Source organism: Panthera leo, chromosome A2, assembly GCF_018350215.1.
Source record: "Panthera leo isolate Ple1 chromosome A2, P.leo_Ple1_pat1.1, whole genome shotgun sequence".
Classification (NCBI taxonomy): domain Eukaryota; kingdom Metazoa; phylum Chordata; class Mammalia; order Carnivora; family Felidae; genus Panthera; species Panthera leo.
The window spans coordinates 4,884,893-4,908,434 of NC_056680.1; the positions used below are offsets into that span (position 1 = coordinate 4,884,893).

General features: G+C 50.0%; 1 protein-coding gene across 1 annotated transcript in view; it reads right to left on the reverse strand.

Moving 5' to 3' along the window:
- LOC122213849 (complement C3-like) overlaps positions 1-12,048 on the reverse strand; it is a 40,590-nt gene extending 28,542 nt beyond the window's left edge. The window contains exons 1-17 of the mRNA XM_042928189.1: positions 11,326-12,048; positions 10,742-10,934; positions 10,179-10,341; positions 10,012-10,082; positions 8,168-8,262; positions 8,005-8,087; positions 7,832-7,922; positions 7,453-7,555; positions 7,235-7,361; positions 5,721-5,836; positions 5,469-5,615; positions 4,858-5,067; positions 4,533-4,739; positions 4,049-4,207; positions 3,600-3,729; positions 3,254-3,325; positions 2,903-3,100 (exon numbers count right to left, since the gene is read on the reverse strand). Coding sequence (XP_042784123.1) covers positions 2,903-3,100; positions 3,254-3,325; positions 3,600-3,729; positions 4,049-4,207; positions 4,533-4,739; positions 4,858-5,067; positions 5,469-5,615; positions 5,721-5,836; positions 7,235-7,361; positions 7,453-7,555; positions 7,832-7,922; positions 8,005-8,087; positions 8,168-8,262; positions 10,012-10,082; positions 10,179-10,341; positions 10,742-10,934; positions 11,326-11,402 — 2,242 coding nt within the window. The 5' untranslated portion in view covers positions 11,403-12,048. The remainder of the gene's footprint in view (positions 1-2,902; positions 3,101-3,253; positions 3,326-3,599; positions 3,730-4,048; positions 4,208-4,532; positions 4,740-4,857; positions 5,068-5,468; positions 5,616-5,720; positions 5,837-7,234; positions 7,362-7,452; positions 7,556-7,831; positions 7,923-8,004; positions 8,088-8,167; positions 8,263-10,011; positions 10,083-10,178; positions 10,342-10,741; positions 10,935-11,325) is intronic.
- Between the last annotated feature and the right edge of the window lie 11,494 nt (positions 12,049-23,542).

Sequence of the window (23,542 nt, forward strand, 5' to 3'; positions counted from 1 at the left end):
TGACAACGAGGGGTTGTATGTAAGTGATGAATCATGGGAATCTATTCCTGAAGCCAAGATTACACTGTATATTAGCTAATTTGACAATAGGGAAAAAAAAGAAGTTCCATAAGGCTGGGGGAGAAAACATCTGAGCATATGTAAGCCATATCCTATTGGATACTTTTGTCTAGTTTTCCTCTTTGAGAAAGAAAGTCTATAGGTCACTGGAGCAGAAGGCACCAAGCCTAGATTAGAATAATTTGCACAGACTGAAGATTCAGCCCTTTACTCATGTGTGTTGGAAATCTTTGTGTGTTTTTTGGGGGGTGGTGGTGGAGGGAGTGTTAGCCTTCCAGCTAAAAGAATTTAGAAATATGTGTCCCCTTTGGCGATGTCTGCCTTTAGGAGGTGACTGCACATTTCTAATAAATAAATAAATAAATAAATAAATAAATAAATAAAAATATAATAAATAAATAAATAAATAAATAAATAAATAAAATAAAAAATAAAAATATGAGTGTACATGAAAAGTATGTGTTACCATATAAGGATCCATACCTGCTGTCATAAGGGCTACATAATAATTGATTTGGGGGAAATTTTCCCTTGGCTTAAATTTTGCCCTGATCTGATAGCAGAAAGAGGTTTAGAAATGGACTATCCAGGAATAAGGAGGAACTTTACAGTGGAGAGACCCAGCAGACAGCGCCTTAATCACGTGATCAAGACTCACAGCACCAACAATGGGACAAATCAATGTCTTTGGGCTCCCGACATGATGCACTGAGAATCCATAGTGTCTCTCCTGTGACAGTGCTGCCCCCAAATGCAAAACCTGGATGTCATTACGAGGAAGCAAGGAGCCAACCCAAACCGTGGGACAGCCCCCCAAATAGCTGGACGTGAAAGTCACTCAAGACGGATGTGCTGCCAGGGGTTGAGCCGATCCAAGGACACTAAGGAGACCCCACCAGTAAATACGACGTCTGCTCCTGCACAGATCCTTTTCCTATAAAGGATCCAAGCCAAACCAGACCAGACCAAACCAAAGGGAAACCACTGGCCAGCTTGAACGGGGTTGGAGGTTTTGGTGGTGGTAACAAGTCAACATTAACGTCCTAATTCTGATGACTATGCTGAGGTTTTGTGGCAGAATATCTTTGCTTCTAGAAATTCCACACGGAGCTAATTAGGGGCCTCAATGGTGCGGCCTCAAATGATTCGGAGGGATAAAAGGTATTTATGCCCATTTCTCCTTTTTCTGCTTGAGAGTCTAAAGATTTAAAAAAAAAATGATTATGTTTGCTTGGATCGGGCAGCCTGCCGCTATGGCGTTTCCCCATCTTCCTTAGTTTTTAAGCAAAGGGGTTCTGTTTTGTGACTTTTCATCCTGTGGTCGATAAGGTAACTTCCCTCGGTTTCAAGAGCCGCTCACACTGGCCTTTGTTCTCAGAGCCCAATTTGGACGACACAGTTTCTGGTTCCCCGTGAAAACGATGGGATGTGCAGAAGAAGTGTTCAAAGGGCCAGTGAGAAGGGTCAGTGCTGCAAGCACCACTCTGCACACAGGGGTTAAAAAGAGCAATCTGGACAGGGTGGGCCGAGAGGGAATCTGCCAGGGGGACCCTCACGACAGGGGCCATGCTGCCCGTGGTGCGGGGGGCTCTCTGTGGGCTTGGTTTCCACTGCACCCATCCTAGCAGAAAGGACTTTCTCTACATAAGACACATCAAAAAGCATTTTTAAAAAGCAGACATCAGGCCTCACTGGGCTCAAAGGCTCTGAGCAAATGGCAGGTAGGATTCCCACCAGTTCTGTCAGGGCCACCTTGTGGTGGGGACCACTCTGGTTCTGCTTTCAATGGGCTTCTTGGAAGAGAAATTTCTCTTGGCTTAAGATTTATTTGGCTCGAGATGTAAAGTTTCAAGTGTGCACATGTTTTGTCTTATCCAGAACTGAATGAATGAATGAGTGAATGAATGAATGAATGAATGAGTGAATGAATGAATGAATGAAAACAAATCAACAGATGTTGTTAGGCATTGAGTTAGGTACCTCTTTGGAAAGCAACATAAATGAGTTTTCTTTGGTAAAGGCAGGCTAAAAACGCATCTCAGACAGAAGCATCCTCCCCCTTCAGACAGGCCCACCTCCCCGCTCAGACACAGGCATCCTTCCATCCAAACAGGCCCCTTCCCCCCTCAGATAGGCTCTCCTCTCCGCTCAGACAGAGGCATCCTTCCTCCCAGACTGGCCCCTTCCCTTCTCACATAGGTCCTCCTTCCCCAGACATGTCCTGCCCCCTCAGACCAAGCCCTCCCCCATCAGACTGGTCCTCCCTCCTCTAGCAAGCCCCCCCCCCCCCCGCACTCTGGCTGGGTCTCCTCCCTCTGACAGGGCCTCCCCACCCAGACAGGTCCTATCCTCTCCCACCAGGCCCTCCTCCATCAGACCAGGCCTCCCCTCCTTAACGGAGCATCCCCACTCTAGCTGGGCCTCCTCCCTCAGACCACAACCTTCCTCATCAGACCAGGTCTCCCCTCTCTCACTGAGCCTCCCAACTCTGGCTGAACGTATTCCCCCCTACTGGGCCTTCCCGCTCAGACAGGTCCTACCCCCTCAGACCAGGCCCTCCCCTCCTCGGACCAAGCCTCCCCAGTCTGGCCAGCCTCTCCCCTCACACTGGGCCCTCCCCCTTCTGATCCAGCCACTGGATTCTGGCTGGCCTCCCCCCTCAAACCAGGCCCTCCCTGCTCGCACAGAGCCTGCCCCTTAGACCAGCCCCTCCACCCTCAGAACAGGCCCTCCACCCTCTGACCAAGCCTCCCCACTCTGGTTGGTCTCCTCCCTCAAACCAGGCCCTCCCCCCCTGACCCAGCCTCCCCACTCTGGCCAGCCCACAGGCAAGTGGACTCACTCCGGGCCAATCCCAGGTGGGCACTACGGGTGTGGTTGAGCCTCAGCTGGGTGATGTATTTGCAACAGTCCAGGAAGGCCTTCACGCAGGAGGCCTCGTGCTGGATGAACCGGGCCCTGCGCTCGCACGAGAACTTCATGGGGTTCTCCCGCATGCCATGTTCACAGCACTTGCGCAGCTCCTTCGGGTACTGACCCGCTGCGTGGACACGACACCGGTCAGGGCCTCAGCTGGGATCTCAAAGCAGGAGGAGCTCGGGCGGACCACGGGTAGGACGTCCCCAGGGCCCAGCCCTGCCCTCCTCCCTCCTGGGCTGGATCCCGGATGGACAGGGTTTGGGGGGGGGCCCACCTTTGTCCATCCTCTTCTCTGTGAGCATCACCGAGCGGCGGCGCCGGGTAGCTGGTTTGGGGCACTCGGGATCTGAGGGGAGGGCACACGCGAACAAGATGGGTTAAGCGTCAACTGAGGGTCCCCGATGTCCTCCTCTCAGTAGCCGTGAGGGAGGGGTGTTGCTGCTCCCATTTGACAGATGAGGAAACTGAGGCTCAGCGGGCAGTGATTCACTAGGTGGGGGCTGGGGCAGGACTTGAACCCAGGGCCCCCACCTATTCTCAGCATCTGAGGACCTCAGAACAGTGCCCTCCACCTGCTCTCAGCATCTGGGGTGGAGGCCCCACCCCTCCCTGGCCCTCACCTGTCCTATCCGGGGTCTGCAGGTTTTTGTTGGTCTGGAAGGCCAGCCCTGCGTCCGTGAAGACGCCGGCATAATCCTTCCCGCTGCCTGGAGTGCAGCCAATGTCAGCCTTCTCCACCACGTTCCAGATCTGCAGGAGGGCAGGGGTCGCGGGCAGGCCTCCACCACCAGGCTGACATGTCCGACCGCCCCTGCGTTCTGGTCCCAGGCCCCTCTCAGAGCTGTGTGCACAGCCTCCGCCAACCACCCCCAGCGCGGACTTCTCCATCTAAGCTCCCACCCGCAGCCTTCACTTCCGCGCCACGTCTGTGTCCGTCCCAGCCTCCGTCCAGCCCACGCCTAACCCCACTTCCGGTTCCCTTCTGATCGCCACCTGCGCCTCAGCCAGCCACCCCTTTGCCCCAAGCCACCCCTTTGCCTCCGCCACACCCCAACGGGACAGGGCGCACCTTGCTCTGAGTTAACTTATTCTTCTTGTTCAGCACGAACACGCCCTTGTCCACCGCCACAAGCCCTACTCGGGCTCCTCTGTCACCCTCAATCTTGAGGGTCATCTGCTGGCCAGGTATGTACACCCTCTCTTCCTTCCTGCCACTTTTCACCACCAGCTGTTGGGGGTGGGGCACAGAGGTGGGAGTGAGGGGTTAGCCCTGCCAGGCTGGGTCTCCATCAGCAGTCAGCCCAGGGCAGTGTCCGTGCTGTGCTGGTCAGGAAGGGGCAACCGTGGAGACAGACAGACTGAAGGCAGAAAGGCCAGCAGGGAGGGAGATACTGAGGCTGAAACAGAGGTGGGGAGAGAAGGAGCTGGAAAAGGAGAAGATGGGCCCCGGTTGGGGAGCCCACCCAGAAGGCTGGAGAGAGGCAGAGACGGAGCGAGCACTGGCCAGGCGGGGAGTGCCAAGATGGGTGCAGAGGAAGGCTCCGGAAGCTTACCTTGCCCACACAGGAGTCCTTGACATCCACCCACACGGAATCGGCCACCACCTCCCTCTGGCCATTGTTGTTAATGAAGGTGTAATAAGCCACCAGGCGGAAGGAAGGAATGAAGTCCTCAGTGATGGTCAGGGGCAGCACGTACATGTCCTGGCCGGGCTCCCGCGTCTGACGCTCCACCTTCAACAGCTTCCCTTTGTTCATGATCTGGGGGAGACAGGTTGGCGTAAGGAAGAATCAGCTAGGTCCGGGGGTGGGGTAGCCCTGGACTGGGGGTGCTGCAGAAGTAAGGAGGAGGGTCTGGGGATCCTAGGAGGGCACGGACCAGGTAGGTGAAGTAGCGGATATTGTTCTCCTGGGTGGTGGTGGGGTCAATTCGCAGGTGGAAGTTGACGTTGAGATCTTCCCCTGGCTTGAGCTCCATGCGAGGCACAGAGATGTGCAGGTAGTTATTACTCATGGTGCTGTAGGGTTGGGCGTTCATAGTCCTGTTGGTCTGTCGTGACTCTGGGATACCGTCCTTCCTAGTGCTTACCTGGGTGAGGAAAGGGGGATGAATTCTGGCCCCCCAAAGATGTCCACATCCTAATCCCTGGGACCTGGGAATACGGTACCTTCCCTGGCCAGAGGGACTGTGCAAATGGGATTAAGGGTCTGAGGATGGGGAGTCTGCTTTGGATTATCCAGGTGGGTCAGATGTAATCACAGGATCCTTATAATAATATACCTATGCAGATGGCCAGACTGCTGGTGCAGATAAGATCCCCTCTATGCAGATGAGAACACTCTATGTGAATGGCAGGATCCCCTGATACAATAAATAAAAGGACCCCACTCCTCACGTGGCAGGATGACTGTGGTAAAGGACAGAGTTCCTTCCTGCAAATACAGTCCCCTATCTCCCAGAAGTGGGGCTAGAGGTGGGCGAGGACTCACGGTGATGGGCAGGGACCTAAAGGTTTTGTGTGTGTTGATGATCAGCTTGGCCACGCCGTCTTCCTGGGTGAAGGAGCGTGATTTGGAGTACTGGGTCACCATGGGGATGTTGCGTGCTGGGGAGCCGTCGGGGTTCGTCACAAACACCTGTGGGTGCAGTGCAGGGGCAGGTGGAGGGCGTTCAGGTCGACCCAGAGGCGTGGCTGATGCTCAGGGGAAGGGTGGGGGAGGCAGCCCTACCCCCAGTCTCACCATGAGCTCAAAGGGCATGCCTGGTTTGAAGAACTTGGACGTCTTGGTGAAGTGGATCTGGTAGGGGGAGGTCACGATGGGGATCCCGCTGCGCTCTGCCTCCACCATGTCGCTGCCTGAGGGGGCCAGCCGTGAGGGCAGGTTCCTGGGCCACCCCTCCAGGTTGGACCACACCTTACACTGGGCCTCCCTCAGACTGGGCCTCCTCCATCAGACTGGCTGGAACCTTCATTCTGTTCCTCCCCCATCAGACTGGGTCTCCTCTGTCAGACAGCTTCCCACCTTCATACTGGGCCTCCCCTCTCAGACTGGGCCTCCTCTATCAGATTGGATCCCACTTTCATACTGGGCCTCCCCCCTGAGACTGGGCCTCGTCTATCAGACTGGATCCCACCTTCATAGTGGGCCTCCCCCTTCAGACTGGGCCTTGTCTATCAGACTGGATCCCACTTTCATTCTGGGGCTCCCTCCCACCTCAGACTGGGCGTCTTCTATCAGACTGGATCCCACATTCATTCTGGGCCTCCCCCTCAGACTGGGGCTCCCTTGTCAGACTGGATCCCACCTTCATTCTGGCCTGCCCCCTCACTGGGCCTCCTGTATCAGACTGGATCCCACCTTCATACTGGGCCTCCCTCAGACTGGTCCTCCTCTGACAGACTGGTTCCAACCTTCATACTGGGCCTCCCCTCTCAGACTGGGCCTCCTCTCAGACTGGATCCCACTTTCATCTGGGACTCCCTCCACCCTCAGAATGGGCCTCCTTTGTCCAACTGGATATCACTTTACTCTGGATATTCTCTCTTACACTTGGCCTCTCCCTTCAGACTGGGCCTCCTCTATCAGACTGGATCCCACATTCTACTGGGCCTCCCCCTTCAGGTTGGGCCTCCTGTATCAGACTGGATCCCACTTTCATTTTGGACCTCCCCCCTCAGACTGGGCCTCCTGTATCAGACTGGATCCCACCTTTATTCTGGGCTCCCCCCTCACTGGGCCTCCTCTGTCAGACTGGATCCCACCTTCTTACTGGCCTCCCCCATCAGACTGGGCTTCACTATCAGAATGGATCCCACCTTCATTCTGGCCTCACCCCATCAGATTGGGCCTCTGCTATCAGACTGGATCCCACATTCATACTGGGCCTCCCCCACTCAGAATGGGCCTCCTCTATCAGACTGGATCCCACTTTCATTCTGGGGCTCCCTCCCCCCTCAGACTGGCCCTCCTCTATCAGATTGGATCCCACTTTCATTCTGGGGCTCCCCCACTCAGAATGGGCCTCCTCTATCAGACTGGATCCCACTTTCATTCTGGGGCTCCCCCCACCCTCAGAATGGGCCTCCTTTGTCTCACTGGGTATCACTTTCCTCTGGATATCATCTCTTACACTTGACCTCTGCCCTCAGACTGGTTCTCCCCTGTCACACTGCATTCCACATCCATTCTGGGCCTCTGCCCTCACACTGGGCCTCCCCCCTCATTTGGGTCCCTTTCCTCAGACCAGGCCTCACCTGAGTGCAAGATAACGGTGACAGACACGTACAACGACTTCCCCACCAGGGCATCTGTTTCGGGGGGTTCCACCCCGCTCAGCAGGACCTTTCGTTCCAGCCTGGCCTCCCCACTGCCATCATTGATCTGGGGGAGGAAGGAAGGCTCAGAGAGGGGGAGGGGCGCAGGTGAGGGAGGGGGAAGTCCAAAGTGGAGGAGGCTCAGAGGGGCAGAGCACCTGAACACGGGTGAGGGACTGGGGCAGCGAAATCCTCTGGTCACCATCCTGGACCCCAAAGATGACGAAGGCTATTCCATCCACATTCTTCCCATACAAGAACCTGAGAGGCAAGAGGGTCTCAGATGCTCCTCTCCTGAAGGGCGAGCCTGCCTGCAAACTTCCACGGACCCCTGGTCCCTCGCCTGGTGCTTACCTGGCCAGTATCTGGTTCTTCACTCAGCACCCACCTGGTCCCACACCTGGCCACACCGCACCCGGGTTCCCTTACCCGGCCCCTACCTGGCTCCACCCCTAGCTGCCAACCTGGCCCGTCATCTAGCCCTCACCTGGCCACCCTCCCCTCCCCTCCCGCCTGGCCCCATTCCTAGCCCCTCACCTGGCCGTGATGGTGACCTCCAGGCCCTGTGGGTCATCAATGTAGTAGAATTTCTCTGTAGGCTCCACTTGGACCTCAAAACTGGGCAGCACTGGGGGCGAGACGGCACCAGTAGGCTGTCAGCACTGGGCCTGGCATTTGGGGCCCCCACCCTGACTCCTTCCTCCTCTTACCGTACTCCTTCACCTCGAACTCAGCAGAGAATACCTGCTGCGGGGCATCTTCATAGTGGGCTTCTATCTTCCACTGCCCTGTACTGTGGGGAAGGCAGGTGAGTGAGCCAGCCAGACGCCCTCCCTTGGCATAGGGAACCCCCTCTAGGAGGGCCTGACATACTTGACCAGCTCCGGGATGTTCCAAGACAGGGACAGGATGCCAACCTGGTTCTGAGAAGACAGGGAGTCCTTCTTGATGAGAACATTGTCGGGGGTCTGTGGAGACAGGGAGGGCATGTCTCTTCAGAGACCTGGCTTAGCCCCTAGGCTCTCTTCCTCCTCTTTGTGTCTGGACACTCTCTGTGTGTCATGATTACTGGGGCAGTGGTTATGAACATGGACTTGAGTCAGCCTGGGTTCAAATGCCCACTCTCCCAATTATGCGCTGTGTCACCTTGGGCAAATTACTTGATGTCTCTGTGCTCAATGTGCCCAGCTAGAAAAAGGAGAGGAACATAGCCCCTACCTCACTGGCTTGGCACATGATTCATGTAAGCTGGAGCTCACTCTCGTCGGCGGCTGTCTGAATACCGATAGTAACTAGCATTTATCACCTACTTTGTGCGGGACCCTGTGGTAAGCATCCTATGGGCACTAAGTCACACAGCATTGCCTACCTTCGACTCTTTGACCTACAAGAATACAAAGTCGTGTGGTTCAGCCTAACACACAGTATGTCATTCGTTGCAAATAACTAAACACCAGGAGACATCATGTAAAAATCTGGCTTTCTGGCTTCTCTTGGAAATTGGGATAACCGTGGATATGGGTTTCTGTTGGCACATAGCGACATTTGACTGGAACTGGGCAGGGGCTCTACCGTTAGAGGTGTGTGTTCTCCATTCCCCACAAATCCCACCGATCCCCACAGTCAGCTTGTGGCTGTCAGGACCTGGTCCCTGTTACCTTTGCGTGATTGCAAGAAATACTCATGACGATCCTCTGAGAACGACCTACCTCTTCCCTCTGTCCTTCACTTCCTCCTTCCATTCCCCCTCCCCCCCCACCCCTTTCCTGCCTTAGCCCAGAAAATTGTAATGAAATTACTGTATGCCAAGCACCCATCCTGTCTGGAATTTAGGTTCTGTGGAGGTCTAGGGAGCGGGCAATGAGCAAATGAATACATTCAATTTATAGGATGCCTAAAGGAGATGACAGAAAGGGAAGACCAGTGGAGTGTGTGTGTGTGTGTGTGTGTGTGTGTGTGAGTCGGGAGAGGGTGTTTGCAATTTTACAGGTCCTCAGAGAGGCTTCCCTGTAAAATTGTGCCATCAGTGACATTTGAGCAGAGACTTGAATGACGTGATGGGGCAAGCTATGTGGGTATTTGGAGGAAGAGCGTTTTGTGAGTAGTGGGGGAACAGCCTGTGCAAAGGTCCTAGGGCTGGCTCTTTATGGCAGTTGGAGGGACAGCAATAAGGCCCATGTGGCTGGAGCAGAGTGAGTGAGGGGAAGATGGGGAGGAGAGGAGGAGAGGAGGACAGGTAGGGGACAGGGCAAGTCTTGCAGGGCCTTGGGGAGTGCTGGGAGGACTTAGGCTTTTACCCCAAGTAATTGGGAGCTCCTGGAGGGCTCTGGGTGGAGGAGGGTGGGACATGAGTTGGGTGCTCAAGGCTACCCCCTGGCAGTAGGAGGCGGATTGGGCTACAGAGAGTTTTTATCTGTCATCTCAATCTTCAGCTGAGAAAACCGAGGCCCAGGAAGTTGAAGTGACCTGTCCAGAGTGACATGGTCCCCAGAGATTTGTCTGGAGCCAGAATCCATGGGCAGAATCATCAGTGAGCCTGGTATCCCTGGATCCCTGCCCTGTGTCCAGGGCTCTTTCTGTGTTCAAGGCTCTACACATTTCTTTGCCTTTCGGCCTCTGCAGTCTTGCCCTTTCCGGAGTCTCTTTCTCTGTCTCAATCTCTTTGTCTCTCCCTGAGTCTTGCCTGGGGTGTGTGTGGGTCCCCAGCTGGCTGATACCTGGATGCTGACGACAACGGCCCGGCCCACAGGCAGTAGGTCATTGTTGACCGTGAAGATCCGATAGAGGACTGGAAGATGGTGGGAAAGAAAGGAGGTGGTGAGTGAGGCCATGCCCCTCCCCACAATCTGGCCCCTGGGTCCTCAGCTGCTGCCCAGCCCCTTACCCGTGGAGCCTGGGGTGTAGATGGGCTTGTCAGTCTGGATGAAGATGTACCCGCTCTGAAAGCTGACCAGCACTGCGTTCTCCACCACGGTGCCCCCAAAGTCTGCCTGGACAGTCACGAATTTTTTCTCCTTCCCTGATGTTAATTCCTGGGTGGCTGGGATCTAGGCATAGCCAGAGAATCATTGAGATGTTGCCTCCTGGCCCCTTGCCCACATTCAGCCCCAGGCTTTCAGTGGGGTCCACACCTGCCTGCCCTTCCTGCCAATAGCACCTGTCCACCACTCCGGTCTCCCTGGTGTGCCCAGGTTGGGAGCGGAAGGGTAGTAGGGGAGGGAGCAAGGGTCTAAGATGGGTAGGGATCAGAAAGGGGGATGAGTAGGGGGAATTAGACAAGGGGCTCAGAGGACCTCACTTAGGAGAGGGGCTCAAAGCTAGGGGCTCAGGATAGAAGAAGCTAATTGAAGGAGAATTCTCAGAGAGAGGAGGGGCTCCAAAGTGGGAACTGCTCAAAACAGGGAGGAGACTTAGACAGGTGGGAGGGGCTCCAGCAGGTGCACACACATTGATGTTGACTGTGCCCATGTGGTCGGTCTCCCTGATCAGAGCAATGGTCTCGCTGAACATCCTTTGCTTCTTGGCAGGGAAATCGTAGACGCTGACTGTGACTGCAAGGTTCCCTCCATAGTCATGGGCCTCAAGCAGCACCTTCTCCTCGTTTCCCAGCCGCAGGATGTTGGGGGTGATCATGGAGAACCTGCAGGTCGAGTGGAACACGGGATGGAGCTGCCGTTCGAGGGACTAGGGTTCCAACCCTCACCCACATATCACGAAGCCCCCAAATCCTGTGAAGTCAGATCTCCAGGCCTCCAAGTGATTCCGCAGCCACGGAATCACTGAACACACCACAGGCACCCAAACCTGCAGACCCCTGCTTCTAGAAACATCCGCCTCCCATTGTAACCCGAGTGCCATGAACCCCCAGCTCATGAAATCATGAGCTCACAGGCAGCCCAAGTCCATTCACATCCCAACCCGCTGACCCCTGCCTCCACAGACACCCACGTGCCCCCTGGATTCTACTAGGACCTGAACCCCACCCCCACCTCACAAGTAGCCCGGTTTGGAGAAGGGTCATGACCACTCACATGGGGTCCCCCGGTGCCAGGGGCAGGGTGGTAAGCAGCAGCAGCAGCAGCAGGCTGGGGCCTGAGGCAGGCCCCATGGTGCAGGGACGGTGGAGGGACAGAGGGACGGAGGAAGCGGACTGGGAGGGAATGAGCAGAGGCTGCTGGAGGCTGCCTTTTATCTGGCTCCCGCCTCCCCCCTGCAACCTCAGCCCAGCCCGCAGCTCCCGTGGCTTCCCCCTTCCTGGAGCTGCCCCAGATTTCTCAATACCATTTCCTAAGTTTTTCAATCCCTGGGGCCAGTGTGTCCTGGGGTAACTAACCCAAGGGCATGTCCTCCAGCAAGATGGACACACCTCCCCCCTGCCAAGGTCTCCCTCGGGGTCAAGGTCAGTTGGTAAACAGGGACCTTTCCCTGTTGCACCTACTTAGCGGTGGAGGAACACTGAGGGCCAGAGAGCTCCCCACCCCAGGTATCTGGGCCTGGCGCCCAGTCAGTTTCTGGCCATGCGTTTGTTAACCAATGCCTTCCTATGGGTTCATGTCTATGCTGGTAGCTGGAGTCCCTCCTCCATGGTGTGGTCAGGCTGGGGGACAAGGTCCAGGACAGAGACTCCTGGCCCTACGGTGTGTCTTCCCAATGGAGAAGAACTCTGCTTTGTGGAGGGTCAGGAAAGACTTCTGAGAGGAGGGGACATTTCAGCTGGGCTTTGAAGTATGTGTAGAAGTTTACTCTCTCAGTGAGCATGTATTTTTAAAAATATTTGTTTATTTTTGCATGACAGAGACAGAGCAGGGGGAGGGGCAGAGAGAGACAGAGACACAGAATCTGAAGCTCAGGCTCCAGGCTCTGAGCTGTCAGCACAGAGCCCAATGCAGGGCTTGAACTCACAAATACTAGATCATGACCCGAGCTGAAGTCGGAGGCTTAACTGAACCAACTGAGCCACCCCGGCCCTGCAATGAGCATGTATTTTAATACAGGTGGAACCTGGAGCTCCCTTCATGTACCCTTGTCAGGATGCCTGAGAGACTATAATCGTTAAAAAAAAAACTTTCCTCATCAGTGAGGCAATTTCCCATTGCTAGCTTTTTTTTTTGTCTTAACGTTACAGTATTATCATTAATATTATTAAAATTATTATTATTCCATCTGTATTTAATTTTTTATGAATAGCTAATATCTTCCTATGGTTCAACACCTAAAGGGTCCACGTAGATGTACAGGGAAAAGGCAATTTGCCTCCTGTTCCCGTTCCCAACCATTCAGGTCTCAGATGCCACAGTGAAACCAAATCCCTTGTTTCCTTCCAGAGATATGCATTTTGAATGCTCGCAAGTTTTAAAAACAAATTACCAGTCTTCTCTGCCTGCTATTCTTCCTGGTCTCCCTGGGTTACGCCTTGCCTTTTTCGTAAACAGTATCCCTCAGAGATCGTTTAATATCAGTGCCCAGAGAGCTTCCTTGGTGTTAGAGGCAACTGCCTCCTATTACATTGTGTGAAAGCGACCAGCCTCTTCTGCGTGGACAGACTTCCCTGGATACAGTGAGTGGTCTTGACCTGCATCACTTTCCAGCTCTGACACTTAGAGGTATACTTTGGCACTTGATTAATAGCCACGCTGAGCCTCAGTTTCCCCCGTCAGAGGAGGTGGTAATAGCACTCACGTCACAGTTGTCATTGCCACGAAAGGACATGACCCTGGACCAAGAGCTACTTGCATTAATAATCCTGCAAGATATGGCTGTATTTCCCTCCGTGATTGTATTGATTTACATACTTGCTGGCCTTGCAGGAAATTGCTGGATTTCCCCACTGTCTCACCACGACAGCATGTTGGCAAAGCTTTGCGTTTTTGCCTCAGTGTTATTTGATGTGTGCCTGTTGGATTCCCAGCAAGGTTGTGCATCTGGGGGAAGGGGTGTGTGGAGTCCAGGGCACAGAGGGCAACAGGTAAGTGGGTGGGGGATCCTGATCTCCGAAGGCTTGGTTTCCAAAGTCCCAAGGAAGGGGTTAATGGGGAACCCAGCTCTGATTTCTTGTAAACCATGTGCCTTTCCTGGCCTAGGCTCCATGCCTGGAGTTGGGGGAGGTGTGCAGACACAGAACAAACCTGGACCCTGTCTGCCTTGATTGCGTCACCCTTTCTTTGGGAGAGGGAGGGTGCAAGCACCTGCTTACTATCCAGAACTGAGATTCAACTTCTGAAACAGGGGTTGGGGTACCTCCTAGGATCCCCCAAATCTGAATTACTCCCATTTTCCTCCCGCACCCCGTTTCCTGGTTGCATTATAGCCCTAAACATTCAGGGTTTCTGCTTTGACTGTCTTGGGAAGGTATTCCTGCTGGCCTGTGCCTCCCAGCAAGCTTGGTTCTGGCTTTCCCAGAGCCTCAGTTAATCCATCTGAACAATGGGATTGATGATAGTTGCTGCTGTTTTGACAAAGGTGCTGATGCTTCAGATTAAGACGTCTGCAAAGGGTCCTGGCCCCGACCTCCAGCAAGTGACCAGAGGGGTGAAGGCAGAAGCAGAGGTGGGCCTGGGAGAAGGAAGGGATTCTTGGAAGCTTCATCCTGGGGAATGTGCATTTGTGCCCAGCAGTGTGGGAGAGGGATGGCAGGCAAGAGAAGCCAGAAGGGGAGAGAGAGGAGGAGGCCTGGAGGATGGGATTCCCGTTAGCTGGCGTGCCCTGCCCAACATTCCAGCTATGGAGAGCGGGAGGGCCAGGCTGCCTGGGTTGAGGCTAAGTGGGGTCTCTGGAAGGCACTTAACCCTAACACAGTATTGGCTATGTGTCCCCGATTCCAGTTGAACTGGTGTCCTGAGTTTCGTCTGGCACCCCAGCTGGAGGAAGGAGAAGAAGGGGAAGGAAGGGGGAGGATTTCTGGGTGGGGGGAGCCCAGGCACCCCTCTCCCCCCACCCCCTTGAGTGCAGTGATTTCCCTGCTGCACCCCCCACCCTCACCCTTGAGTCGGTGCCAGGCCTGGGAACAGCGGGGACTGCCCCTCCCCTCCTGGCCCCCCACTTCCAGGATGGGGTCCTTGCTACACTGCTTTCTGAGATTTTCCCTCTAGGACCCATGGCCTGGGCCCCTCCCCCACCATGCAGCCCAGGCCTCCCCTTCTCCCCCTACTCATTACTCATTAACTGGAAGGTAAACTTGGCCCGGCTGGATTTGATCTGCCCCATGGCTGCTTCCCCCACTCCCCTGCACCCCTGACTCAAGCTCAGGAGAGGCCTGAGCATCAGGGACCCCCACCCTGGAGGGTGCAGGGGCAGGCTGGACATTCACAGCCACGAATGTCCCTCTGAGAATTGCGTGACAAGCCAGTGGCATGGGGCAGGCAGAGGCTCAGCCTGGTGCCCCACACGTGGTAAGGCTTCACTGCACATGGACTGTATATTTATTGTTTCCAACACCTGCTTCTCTTCCTCACCTTGTTTCGCTGACAGCCCTGCCTGTCCTCCAAGCCGTCCCCCAGCGTCCTCCCTCTCCCCTGCACTCACTGTCCCAGTCCATCTGTCTGTTGTCCACACCCCTGTGGTCTGTGGCCTCCCTGCTGCAGAATCACTCCTTTCAACTCATCTACTCTACAGCAACGGGGGACTTTGTGTAAAAACACAGCTTTGTGACCCTGCAAAACTATGGTGTAGAATACGTGAATGCACGCTAGTGAGTTGGTCTCCATCAGACTCAGACGCAGCACTTTATTTCGTGAAACTTGTTTCTTCTGCATCCCTGGTTTGCAGACCAAGAGACTGAGCGCTTTGAACACCTGCCCAAGATCCTCTAGGTGGGAGGAGCTGGGATTTGAACCCAGGCAGCCGGGGTCCAGACTTCAGGCTCCTAAGCTGTAGGAGTCTCTGACTGCTGTTGTAATAAATGACCACGCACTTGGTGGCTTAAAATAATACCTGTGTATTCTCTTACAGGGCTGGAGGGCTGAAGTCTGAAATCAAGGTGTGGGCAGGGCTGTGTTCCTTAGGGAGGCTCCAACGGGGGGACCTGGGAATCCACTTCCTGCCCTTTTGGGCTTCTAGAGCCCATTGCACCCCTTGGCTCAGGGGGCCAGCTAAACCTCACAGCACATCCCTTATACGTGTTTCCTTGTGGCTCTCCTTGTCTGACTGGGACCCTGATGCCTCCCTCTCATAAGGACCCTGGTGATGACATTGGGTCATCCAGGATCACCTCCCATCTCAGCGCCTTTAGCTCAATCACATCTGCAAAGTGCCCTTTGCCGCATCACGTGACATCCTCGCAGGTTCTGGGGATCGGGACGGGGACTTCTTTGGGAGCCTGGATTCTGCGCACCCCTGCACGCACATGGAGTAAAGCACCGACTTCGATGGTCACGTCCTTCCCTGCTGTAACCTTCTTGGCTCCCACAGGCATTAGCACGAAGTCCAACTGTTGTCTTGAGGCTTCTGCCAGCTGCTCCCCCACCCTCCCTGCCCCCCTCTCGGCCTCAGCCAGCCCTGCAGGGGGACTGGCAGGCTATTCTGGGCTTCTCCGCTTGCTCACATAACTTGCTCAGTCTGCAATGCCTCCTCACTTCCTTGTCTGGCTGGGCTATTTATTCATCTGGGCCCCGTTATACTTGTTTCTGTTTGCAGGAAGACTTTACCCCTGCCCGATTCTCTACCTGTCATCCCATGCCTGTAGGGTGGGGTGTGGCCCCCACTGAGAACTGTCTGCTAAGCTCCAAAAGGGGCTGTGGCACTCTGGCTGAAAGGGGGTCTGGGATAGGGGAGACAATGACATCTCTGGAGCTGCCCACGTGGGTGCACAGGTGCAGTGCTAATCTGAGGTCACTCTTCAAGGGTCAGGGCAGCCCACGAAAGGTTAACCTGTGCTGAGCCACTTACACCATTATCACATGTGTGATACTCAGTGGCCTCATGGGAACCTCATTTGACATGTTAGGATACAGAGGTGAAAGTGCATACCCAACATACGGAGTGGGGGGAGGTTGGAAGGTTTGGTCACAGGGAGCCCAGGTGCAGAGGGGCAGTGGACGTGATGAGGGAGCATAAGGCTAGTGGAGGGCAAAGTACAAGCTAGAACACCTACCTCCATCCCAGGTGGGATATGTGTGACATTCCTCGGACACTCCTGGCTGCCCAAGAACAAAGGAATGAAAACTAAAGGTTGACTGATAGAGATCACAGTCATGCAGTAAAGGAGTCTTCTTCGGTTTACAGATAATTTAGTAAACTGCAAGAAAAAGGCAATCTTATCCATAGCCTAATCTCTAGAAACCTATAGACTCCATTTCCTGGAGCCCTAATATCACCCTCCTCAAGATGTAAGGGCATTTAAATGCTTGCCATGGTGATGTGGGAAACAAAGAGAAATGAAAAATTAAATTCCCTTACTGCCTGTAGTCCATTGGTAAGTCCTGAAACTGGCAGAGTGACCTCCCTCTAGGAGCTCAGCTGTCTTGATGGTGACACTTTGCTAAGGACAAAAGGATATCTTGGCTTAACCTTATCCTGAACCCCCAGGATCCTGTAAGTCTTCTTAAACACATAAAAATTAATTTGCAAACCTCCTTTATCTTGAACCCCCAAGTATATATAGGTAATTTTACTCCAAACATTTGGCCCTCAATATACATCTGAAGGGTCTCTTGACTGACGTTTTACTAAATGGTAATAAATGAATTTTCCTAACAGCAGCTAGCCCCTCAATTTTGGCTTCCAAAATTCCTTAGCCAGTTATGCTGTCCCTAACCCCCTCCCAATCTGAAGGTATATAATTCCGTCACTCTTCACAATCCCTGTGCAGCTCTTTCTGTCCGCAGTTCCTGTCCCTGTGTTTTAGTAAAATCACATTTTCTTTTTGCACCAAAGACATTTTCAAGAATTCTTTCTTGGCCATTGGCTCCAAATCCCCACCACAACTCCAACATACCATCATTTGGCGCCCATTGTGGGGCTTCAAGTCTTTTCATCTGAACGTTGAGCTGGTGTAACCTTGATGAGTACTTTCTCTCTTCCTTTACTCTCATTTCAGGGGCTTTTTGAGAAGTATGGTCTTACTGGAACAATTTGATGTCAATTGATCAGGTTGCAATCCTCTAGCCTGTGGCTACTCTACGGAGAGGAGAAACCTCCTTCTGGCTAATAAGACCCAGAAACTTGATGTCCTCTCTTTATTCCTGTCCTCATACAAAGTTGTCTATCTGGGCATAGGACAGCCACCTAAGTCCCCAGGATGGGTGCCAAACTTAAGACTCACATGTGAGGTTTCCTCCTCATTGGTCTAATGTAATCCACTCCGCATCTCTGGTCTAGCCACTTCTAGCCATGAGACCTTCACTGGGAGCTGGCTGAAACCACTACCGATGGAATTAAAAGCCAGTTGGGGACTGTTTCCTAGGAAATTGGCTGTAAAGACTATATATGTTGGAATGTCCCTTAGGTCATGAAGGATTTACTGTTTTCAGTCAATGTCCTCTACGAACTAAATTACAAAATTGGGTAATGCCCCGTTGTAGAACTTTTCCAGTATTTTCCATGGGCTAAAAATGGTGGTTTCTTTGCAGCCTTCTCAGCAAGGCAAACTTGGTCTATATGCCAGCACCCATTTGTAGACTAGGATATAATGGGGAATTGGGGGGACTCTAGCAGCCCTCCTACAGGGGCTCTTAGCAGCTTGCCCATAACAATTTCATTGGAGGGACACCTCAGGTCCCTTTGACACCTCCGGAACCTCTGACATATCTTGGGCGTGGGATGCCAAGCTGCAGCTGGTGGGGATTTTTGTAGTAATGGATCTTGTATCTCTCTCTAGGAGGAAACTGGGAGCTTCTCTTCAGTCTCCAAGGACCCTCCCTTGGGATGCCTTTTTAACCCACTGGAAACAATTTGGATTGCAAAATTTAGAAAAGGACTGATCTGCTGTGACACGGCATGGCCTTGGTAAACAGGACAATTGGACGGAGGTACCCTAGGTCCAGGCCTTCATGGCTCTAAATCAGGACCTGGACCAAAAGACCTCTTTCAGAACGTGTTTGCCCAAATGTGTTTTCCCCAATAAACTCCCTCCTGACATACTGGATGCCTAAATAGGCCTCCTCTAAGTAAATCCAGGACACTGGAGGAAACCCAGGCCATCCCTGACAAAGGGGACGCCAACTCGTTCTCTCTGTTCCTCCTCCCAATAGATGTGAAGGCTTCTCCCTCATTTATTTCTCAGGTTAATGGCTATGATAGTTGAAACCAACTGTGGTCAGTCTACCTCAGGACAGAGACTTTAAGGAGTATTCCCAAGCAGCAGCTGATACTCCCTTTTTTCAGGGAAATTCCATGTCTTCTCTGGCCTGACATACACTCCATATTTCCACTTTGGTGGAAAACAAACAAACAAATACACATGGCATCTGATCCTCTGTCCAAACTGACAAGGTTCAGGTTCCTTCTCTGCCTTCTGGCACCTCACCTCTTCTGCCTTCCCCTCTCTGCTCCTGTTTCTGCACCACCTTGAGCGAGACCTACCTAACTGGTGTCTACCCCGTCTTGGGTGCTCCCGGGCACTGTTGGCTCCTCCTGTCACCCTGAACAACAAGAAGTGAAGAGCACCCACTTGCACCCCCCCCCCACTTCAGATTTCCTCACTGGTGTCCCAGGTAAAAACTTAAAAGACACATTGTCTTTTAAGTGGACCCAAGTGGAACATATTTGCTTAAACTAATTTAAGTTTTTTGGTTCAGTTAAGATAGACATGTCTTTAGAGTTATCAGCACTAAATATAAATTTTTTTCTACTTAGGTTTACTAAAGGTCAAATAAGCTCATGTTAGCTCTGTTGCAATTTTTCAGCCAAAAAGTGAGTTGAAGTGATAGTTCATTTTGTCTGGCTCAAAGTTTTCATGGGTATTTGTTAAGGTAGCTTTAAGGGTAACATACAGCGTTAAGGTTTTGCTTGGATGATAAGCTGGATTAAATTCATGGGACATTTAGGCCTTTTCCAAATAGGTTGCAATGTTGAAGCATTACTTTCTAAACATAGGTTTGTGCTTTTGACTTATTGCAGAAAAACTCAGGATATTTGGGTCTGTTAGAAAACATGTTTTGTGCTTAACTAATTCGTAAGTTTGCCATCTAAGGAATTCTGATGTAACAGACAGTTCACAGTTGGTTACTACTTAGTTTTCACTGGTTTCTAAGAGTTAAAATTCTATAAGTGTAGTTAAAACTTTTGGAAATAAGGAAAGCGGCTTTGTAAGCAGAAAAGTAGGAGATATGTGAGAAAGATATAGGGAATGGAAATACATTTTTGTTGGAGGTAAAAGAAAGTAATTTTGTCCTAAATGAGACTGGTTGTTTGGAGAGAGATGGCTTGGGACAAAATCTGAATGAAAAGGAAAGATGTGGAAGGTTTGTGAAGGGAAACCTTTGGAAAGGAATTTTATGTGTGTTCAGGGTGGACTAGGGTTGAAATGAATGGATTTTAAAAGCACACTAGTATAAGATTAAAATTCTGCTTTTCTCTCTGTTCAAAAGGCAAAGTTTTCTTGGATTGTTGGTCTGCTCTTGATAAGAAAATGTAAACAAAGGTTATTTTCTCTTTTGTCTACCAGGAAAACCAAAGGTTACGATTTGTCCAAATCAAATTTTTGATGGCATAAAGTTAAACTTTCTCCATGTTAAAGGAGCTAAGTTTTGCTAACAACTAGAGAACGCTACATGAGTGCCTTTGGAATCTCTTATTGCCACCTTGGTTAAGTAAATAATTTAAAGTTTTAAGATTTATAATGACCTGTAATCCTATTTAGGACGTGCTTTACAACTTTCTAAGGTTTTTACAAACTTTCCAAGATTTAAATTGTAAATGAAGTCTTTCTGACCATTTAGGCCTTTTCATTTGGTATACTAAGTTACTTGGAAAGAACTGTCAAATAATGGTAAACCTTAGGTTGTATTGGGTAAATGCTATAACTGGTCAAATACGTATGTAATTCCTAAAGTTTTAATATGTTTTGGTAATAAGGTCATGACTTAATATTCTGATTGTCGAAGTGTTATGTGTCACAGAAATAACACAATTTCTTTGTCAAGTGCATCGTAATGAACTCTCAACAAATCTTTAACAATGTCCATTTCTGAGATTTTGTCATTTATAGTTATTGTTCTGATGCTTTTACAAAATGTGTTTCTTCTTGAATGAGAGTTATAAAAAGGAGTGTTAGGGAAAATACAGGTATTTGACATCTTTAAGATTAATACTAAAATAGGTAAGAATTTCCAGAACTAAAAAGCTAATTCAAACTGACCAAGAATTAGTAATATGGGATTAAATGAACTGAAGAAGATAGTTATAGGTTTGTAACTGTTGTTTTGAAGTATTGTTGATTCTGTAATGTTGGCTTTTCCAGATTCAGGGAACTTTCTTTTTTTAAAAAAATATTATTTATTGTCAAATTGGTTTCCATACAACACCCAGTGCTCATCCCAAGTGCCCTACTCAATGCCTATCACCCATTTTCCCCTCTCCCCCACCCCCAACCCTCAGTTTGTTCTCTGTATTTAAGAATCTATCATGGTTTGCCTCCCTCCCTCTCTGTAACTATTTTTCCCTTTCCCCTCCCCCATGGTCTTCTGTTAAGTTTCTCAAGATCCACATATGAGTGAAAACATATGATATCTTTCCTTCTCTGACTGACTTATTTCACTCAGCATACCTTCCAGTTCTGTCCACATTGCCGCAAATGGCATTATTTCATTCTTTCTTATTGCCAAGTAGTATTTCATTGTATATATAAACCACATCTTCTTTATCCATTCATCAGTTGATGGACATTTAGGCTCTATGCATAATTTGGCTATTGTTGAAACCACTGCTATAAACATTGGGGTACATGTGCCCCTATGCATTACACTCCAGTATCCCTCGGGTAAATTCCTAGCAGTGCTATTGCTGGGTCGTGGGGTATTTCTATTTTTAATTTTCTGAGGAACCTCCACACTGTTTTCCAGAGTGGCTGTGAGGGAACTTTCTTTTAAGATATCTATGACATACAGAAATGTGATAAAGTATTCATTTGTAAACAAACTGGGGCATTTAACTTTTCTATTTACTGATACCCTCTGAAATTAAAAACTCTCAGTGAGTATTCTTTCTTTCATGGCAATTTCAGTTATTTGCATAAGTTCAATAAGAATCTGCTCTCTTTGTGACAGGACACCATTGGAAATACTGGTCATTTTACCAAGGCTTTGACTAGAATGTCATATTTGAGACTGATATACATAGACTCTGATATGACTGTATACAGCTTTAAGGAACTAAATTGACCTTATGAACCATGGAGTCATAAAGCCCCCTAGGAATGTTGGCCCGATACCTTGCTTACTAAGTTCCCAGCAGCCTTACCAGGCAAGTAAAGACTGTCACTTCTTGGCAGGTACAGGAACCTCAGGATATCTTGGGGACCTTGTGAATAGGAATTCACCCAATTCTACAGGCATTGCAGGTATGTCTGATGGCAAGTATTTGGTTTGACTTCTGGCCTGGAGAAGCTACTAAAAGTTCAATCTAGAGATTCCTCATAAAAAGTTCCAGCAAAGCAAATTTAAAAGATATATATAACCAATCGCTGTTCTTGCTGAACTTATGTAAATAGTCCAGGTTTATTAAAATTAGACTTGTTTTACAAGGGAGCTAGTCTTCATTTGACTATCTCTGAAAATAAGGGATTTTAGAGAGAAAAACTATGTTTCAATAATGCACCTTTATGGATGTTAAATTCTAGTTCTGATTGTTGTTAAATGCTGTTTGGCTAAAGTAGACAACTTGAGGTAAACGTCAGAAAAATTGTCACAATAGCACAGGTATGAACAATCTTTTTGCTTCTTATTCTGTTGGGAATAATAATAAGACCCCATGGCATATGATTATTTAAACAGTTGGAAAATGAGATGGATTCCCCCAACAATGGTATATAAAAAAGCCTTTTCTCACTCTAGACCTATCAATAGATAAAGACTATAGTACTTTATTAAATTATTCCCTTGAGTCCAGGTTAATTCATAAATCTCTAAATATGCAAACCATATCCTTCCTAAACCTGATCTGACAGTTACTAGAAACCCACCCCATATAAATCCAGGTGACCTGGTTGATTTAAAGGATGAAAAGTCCAAAACAACAGGGGATTTAACTCTAAAATGGAAGGGGTCCATATCGGGTCGTATGACTTACTACCCTGCAGTAAAATTAGAGGGGCACTCTTCATGGGCTCATATCTAGAATCAATCCTTTCCATTGTTCACAGGAAACCAATGAGCAAACTAATGTACCTTCTTATTCCTATAAACCTGTAGAAGACCTCAAACTTCTCTTCAAATGAAAGTAATAGTTGTGTCTTTCTTTTTCATTCTCCTTTCTCCAATTTATACTAACTATTTCTTCTTACAATGGGGCATTCAAAACGATAACCATAGACATTTGAATTATAAAACAGAAAAATCCGTGTGATTCCTGCCTGTTCCTACTCTATCGGAGGATGGCTCAAGACTGACATCTAATAATCTTCTCAACGGTAGACACTGGGTTTATAATTTGCTGTAACCATTAACCTATATTTTTCTTGTTCCTATAAGAGTACCTCTTGGGGCACTGGAGTGGCTCAGCCAGTTAAATGTTTGACTTTGGTTCAGGTCATGATCTCGTGTTTGATGGGTTCCATCCCTGCGTTGGGCTCTGTGCTGACAGCTCAGAGCCTGGAGCCTGCTTTGGATTCAGTGTGTGTCTCTCTTTTTGCCCCTCCCCCACTTACACTCTGTCTCTGTCTCTCTCTCAAAAAATAAACATTAAAAACCTTTTTAATTTGGGATGAGCACTGGGTGTTGTATGGAAACCAATTTGACAGTAAATTTCATATATTAAAAAATAAAATTAAAAAAAAAAAAAACTCTTAAAAAAAATAAATAAAAAATAAAAAAGGGAATCATTATGAAAAAAAAAATACATCATGTAATCTTTACAACAACAAAAAAAAAAAAAAAAAAAAAAAAAAAAAAACCTTTTTAAGGGTCACCTGGGTGGCTCAGTCAGTTAAGCGTCTGACTTTAGCTCAGGAAGTGATCTCACTGTTTGTGAGTTCGAGCCCCGTATCAGGCTCTGTGCTGACAGCTCAGAGCCTGGAGCCTGCTTCAGATTCTGTGTGTTTCTCTCTCTGCCCCTCCCCTGCTCGCACTCTGTCTCTCTCAAAAATAAATAAATATA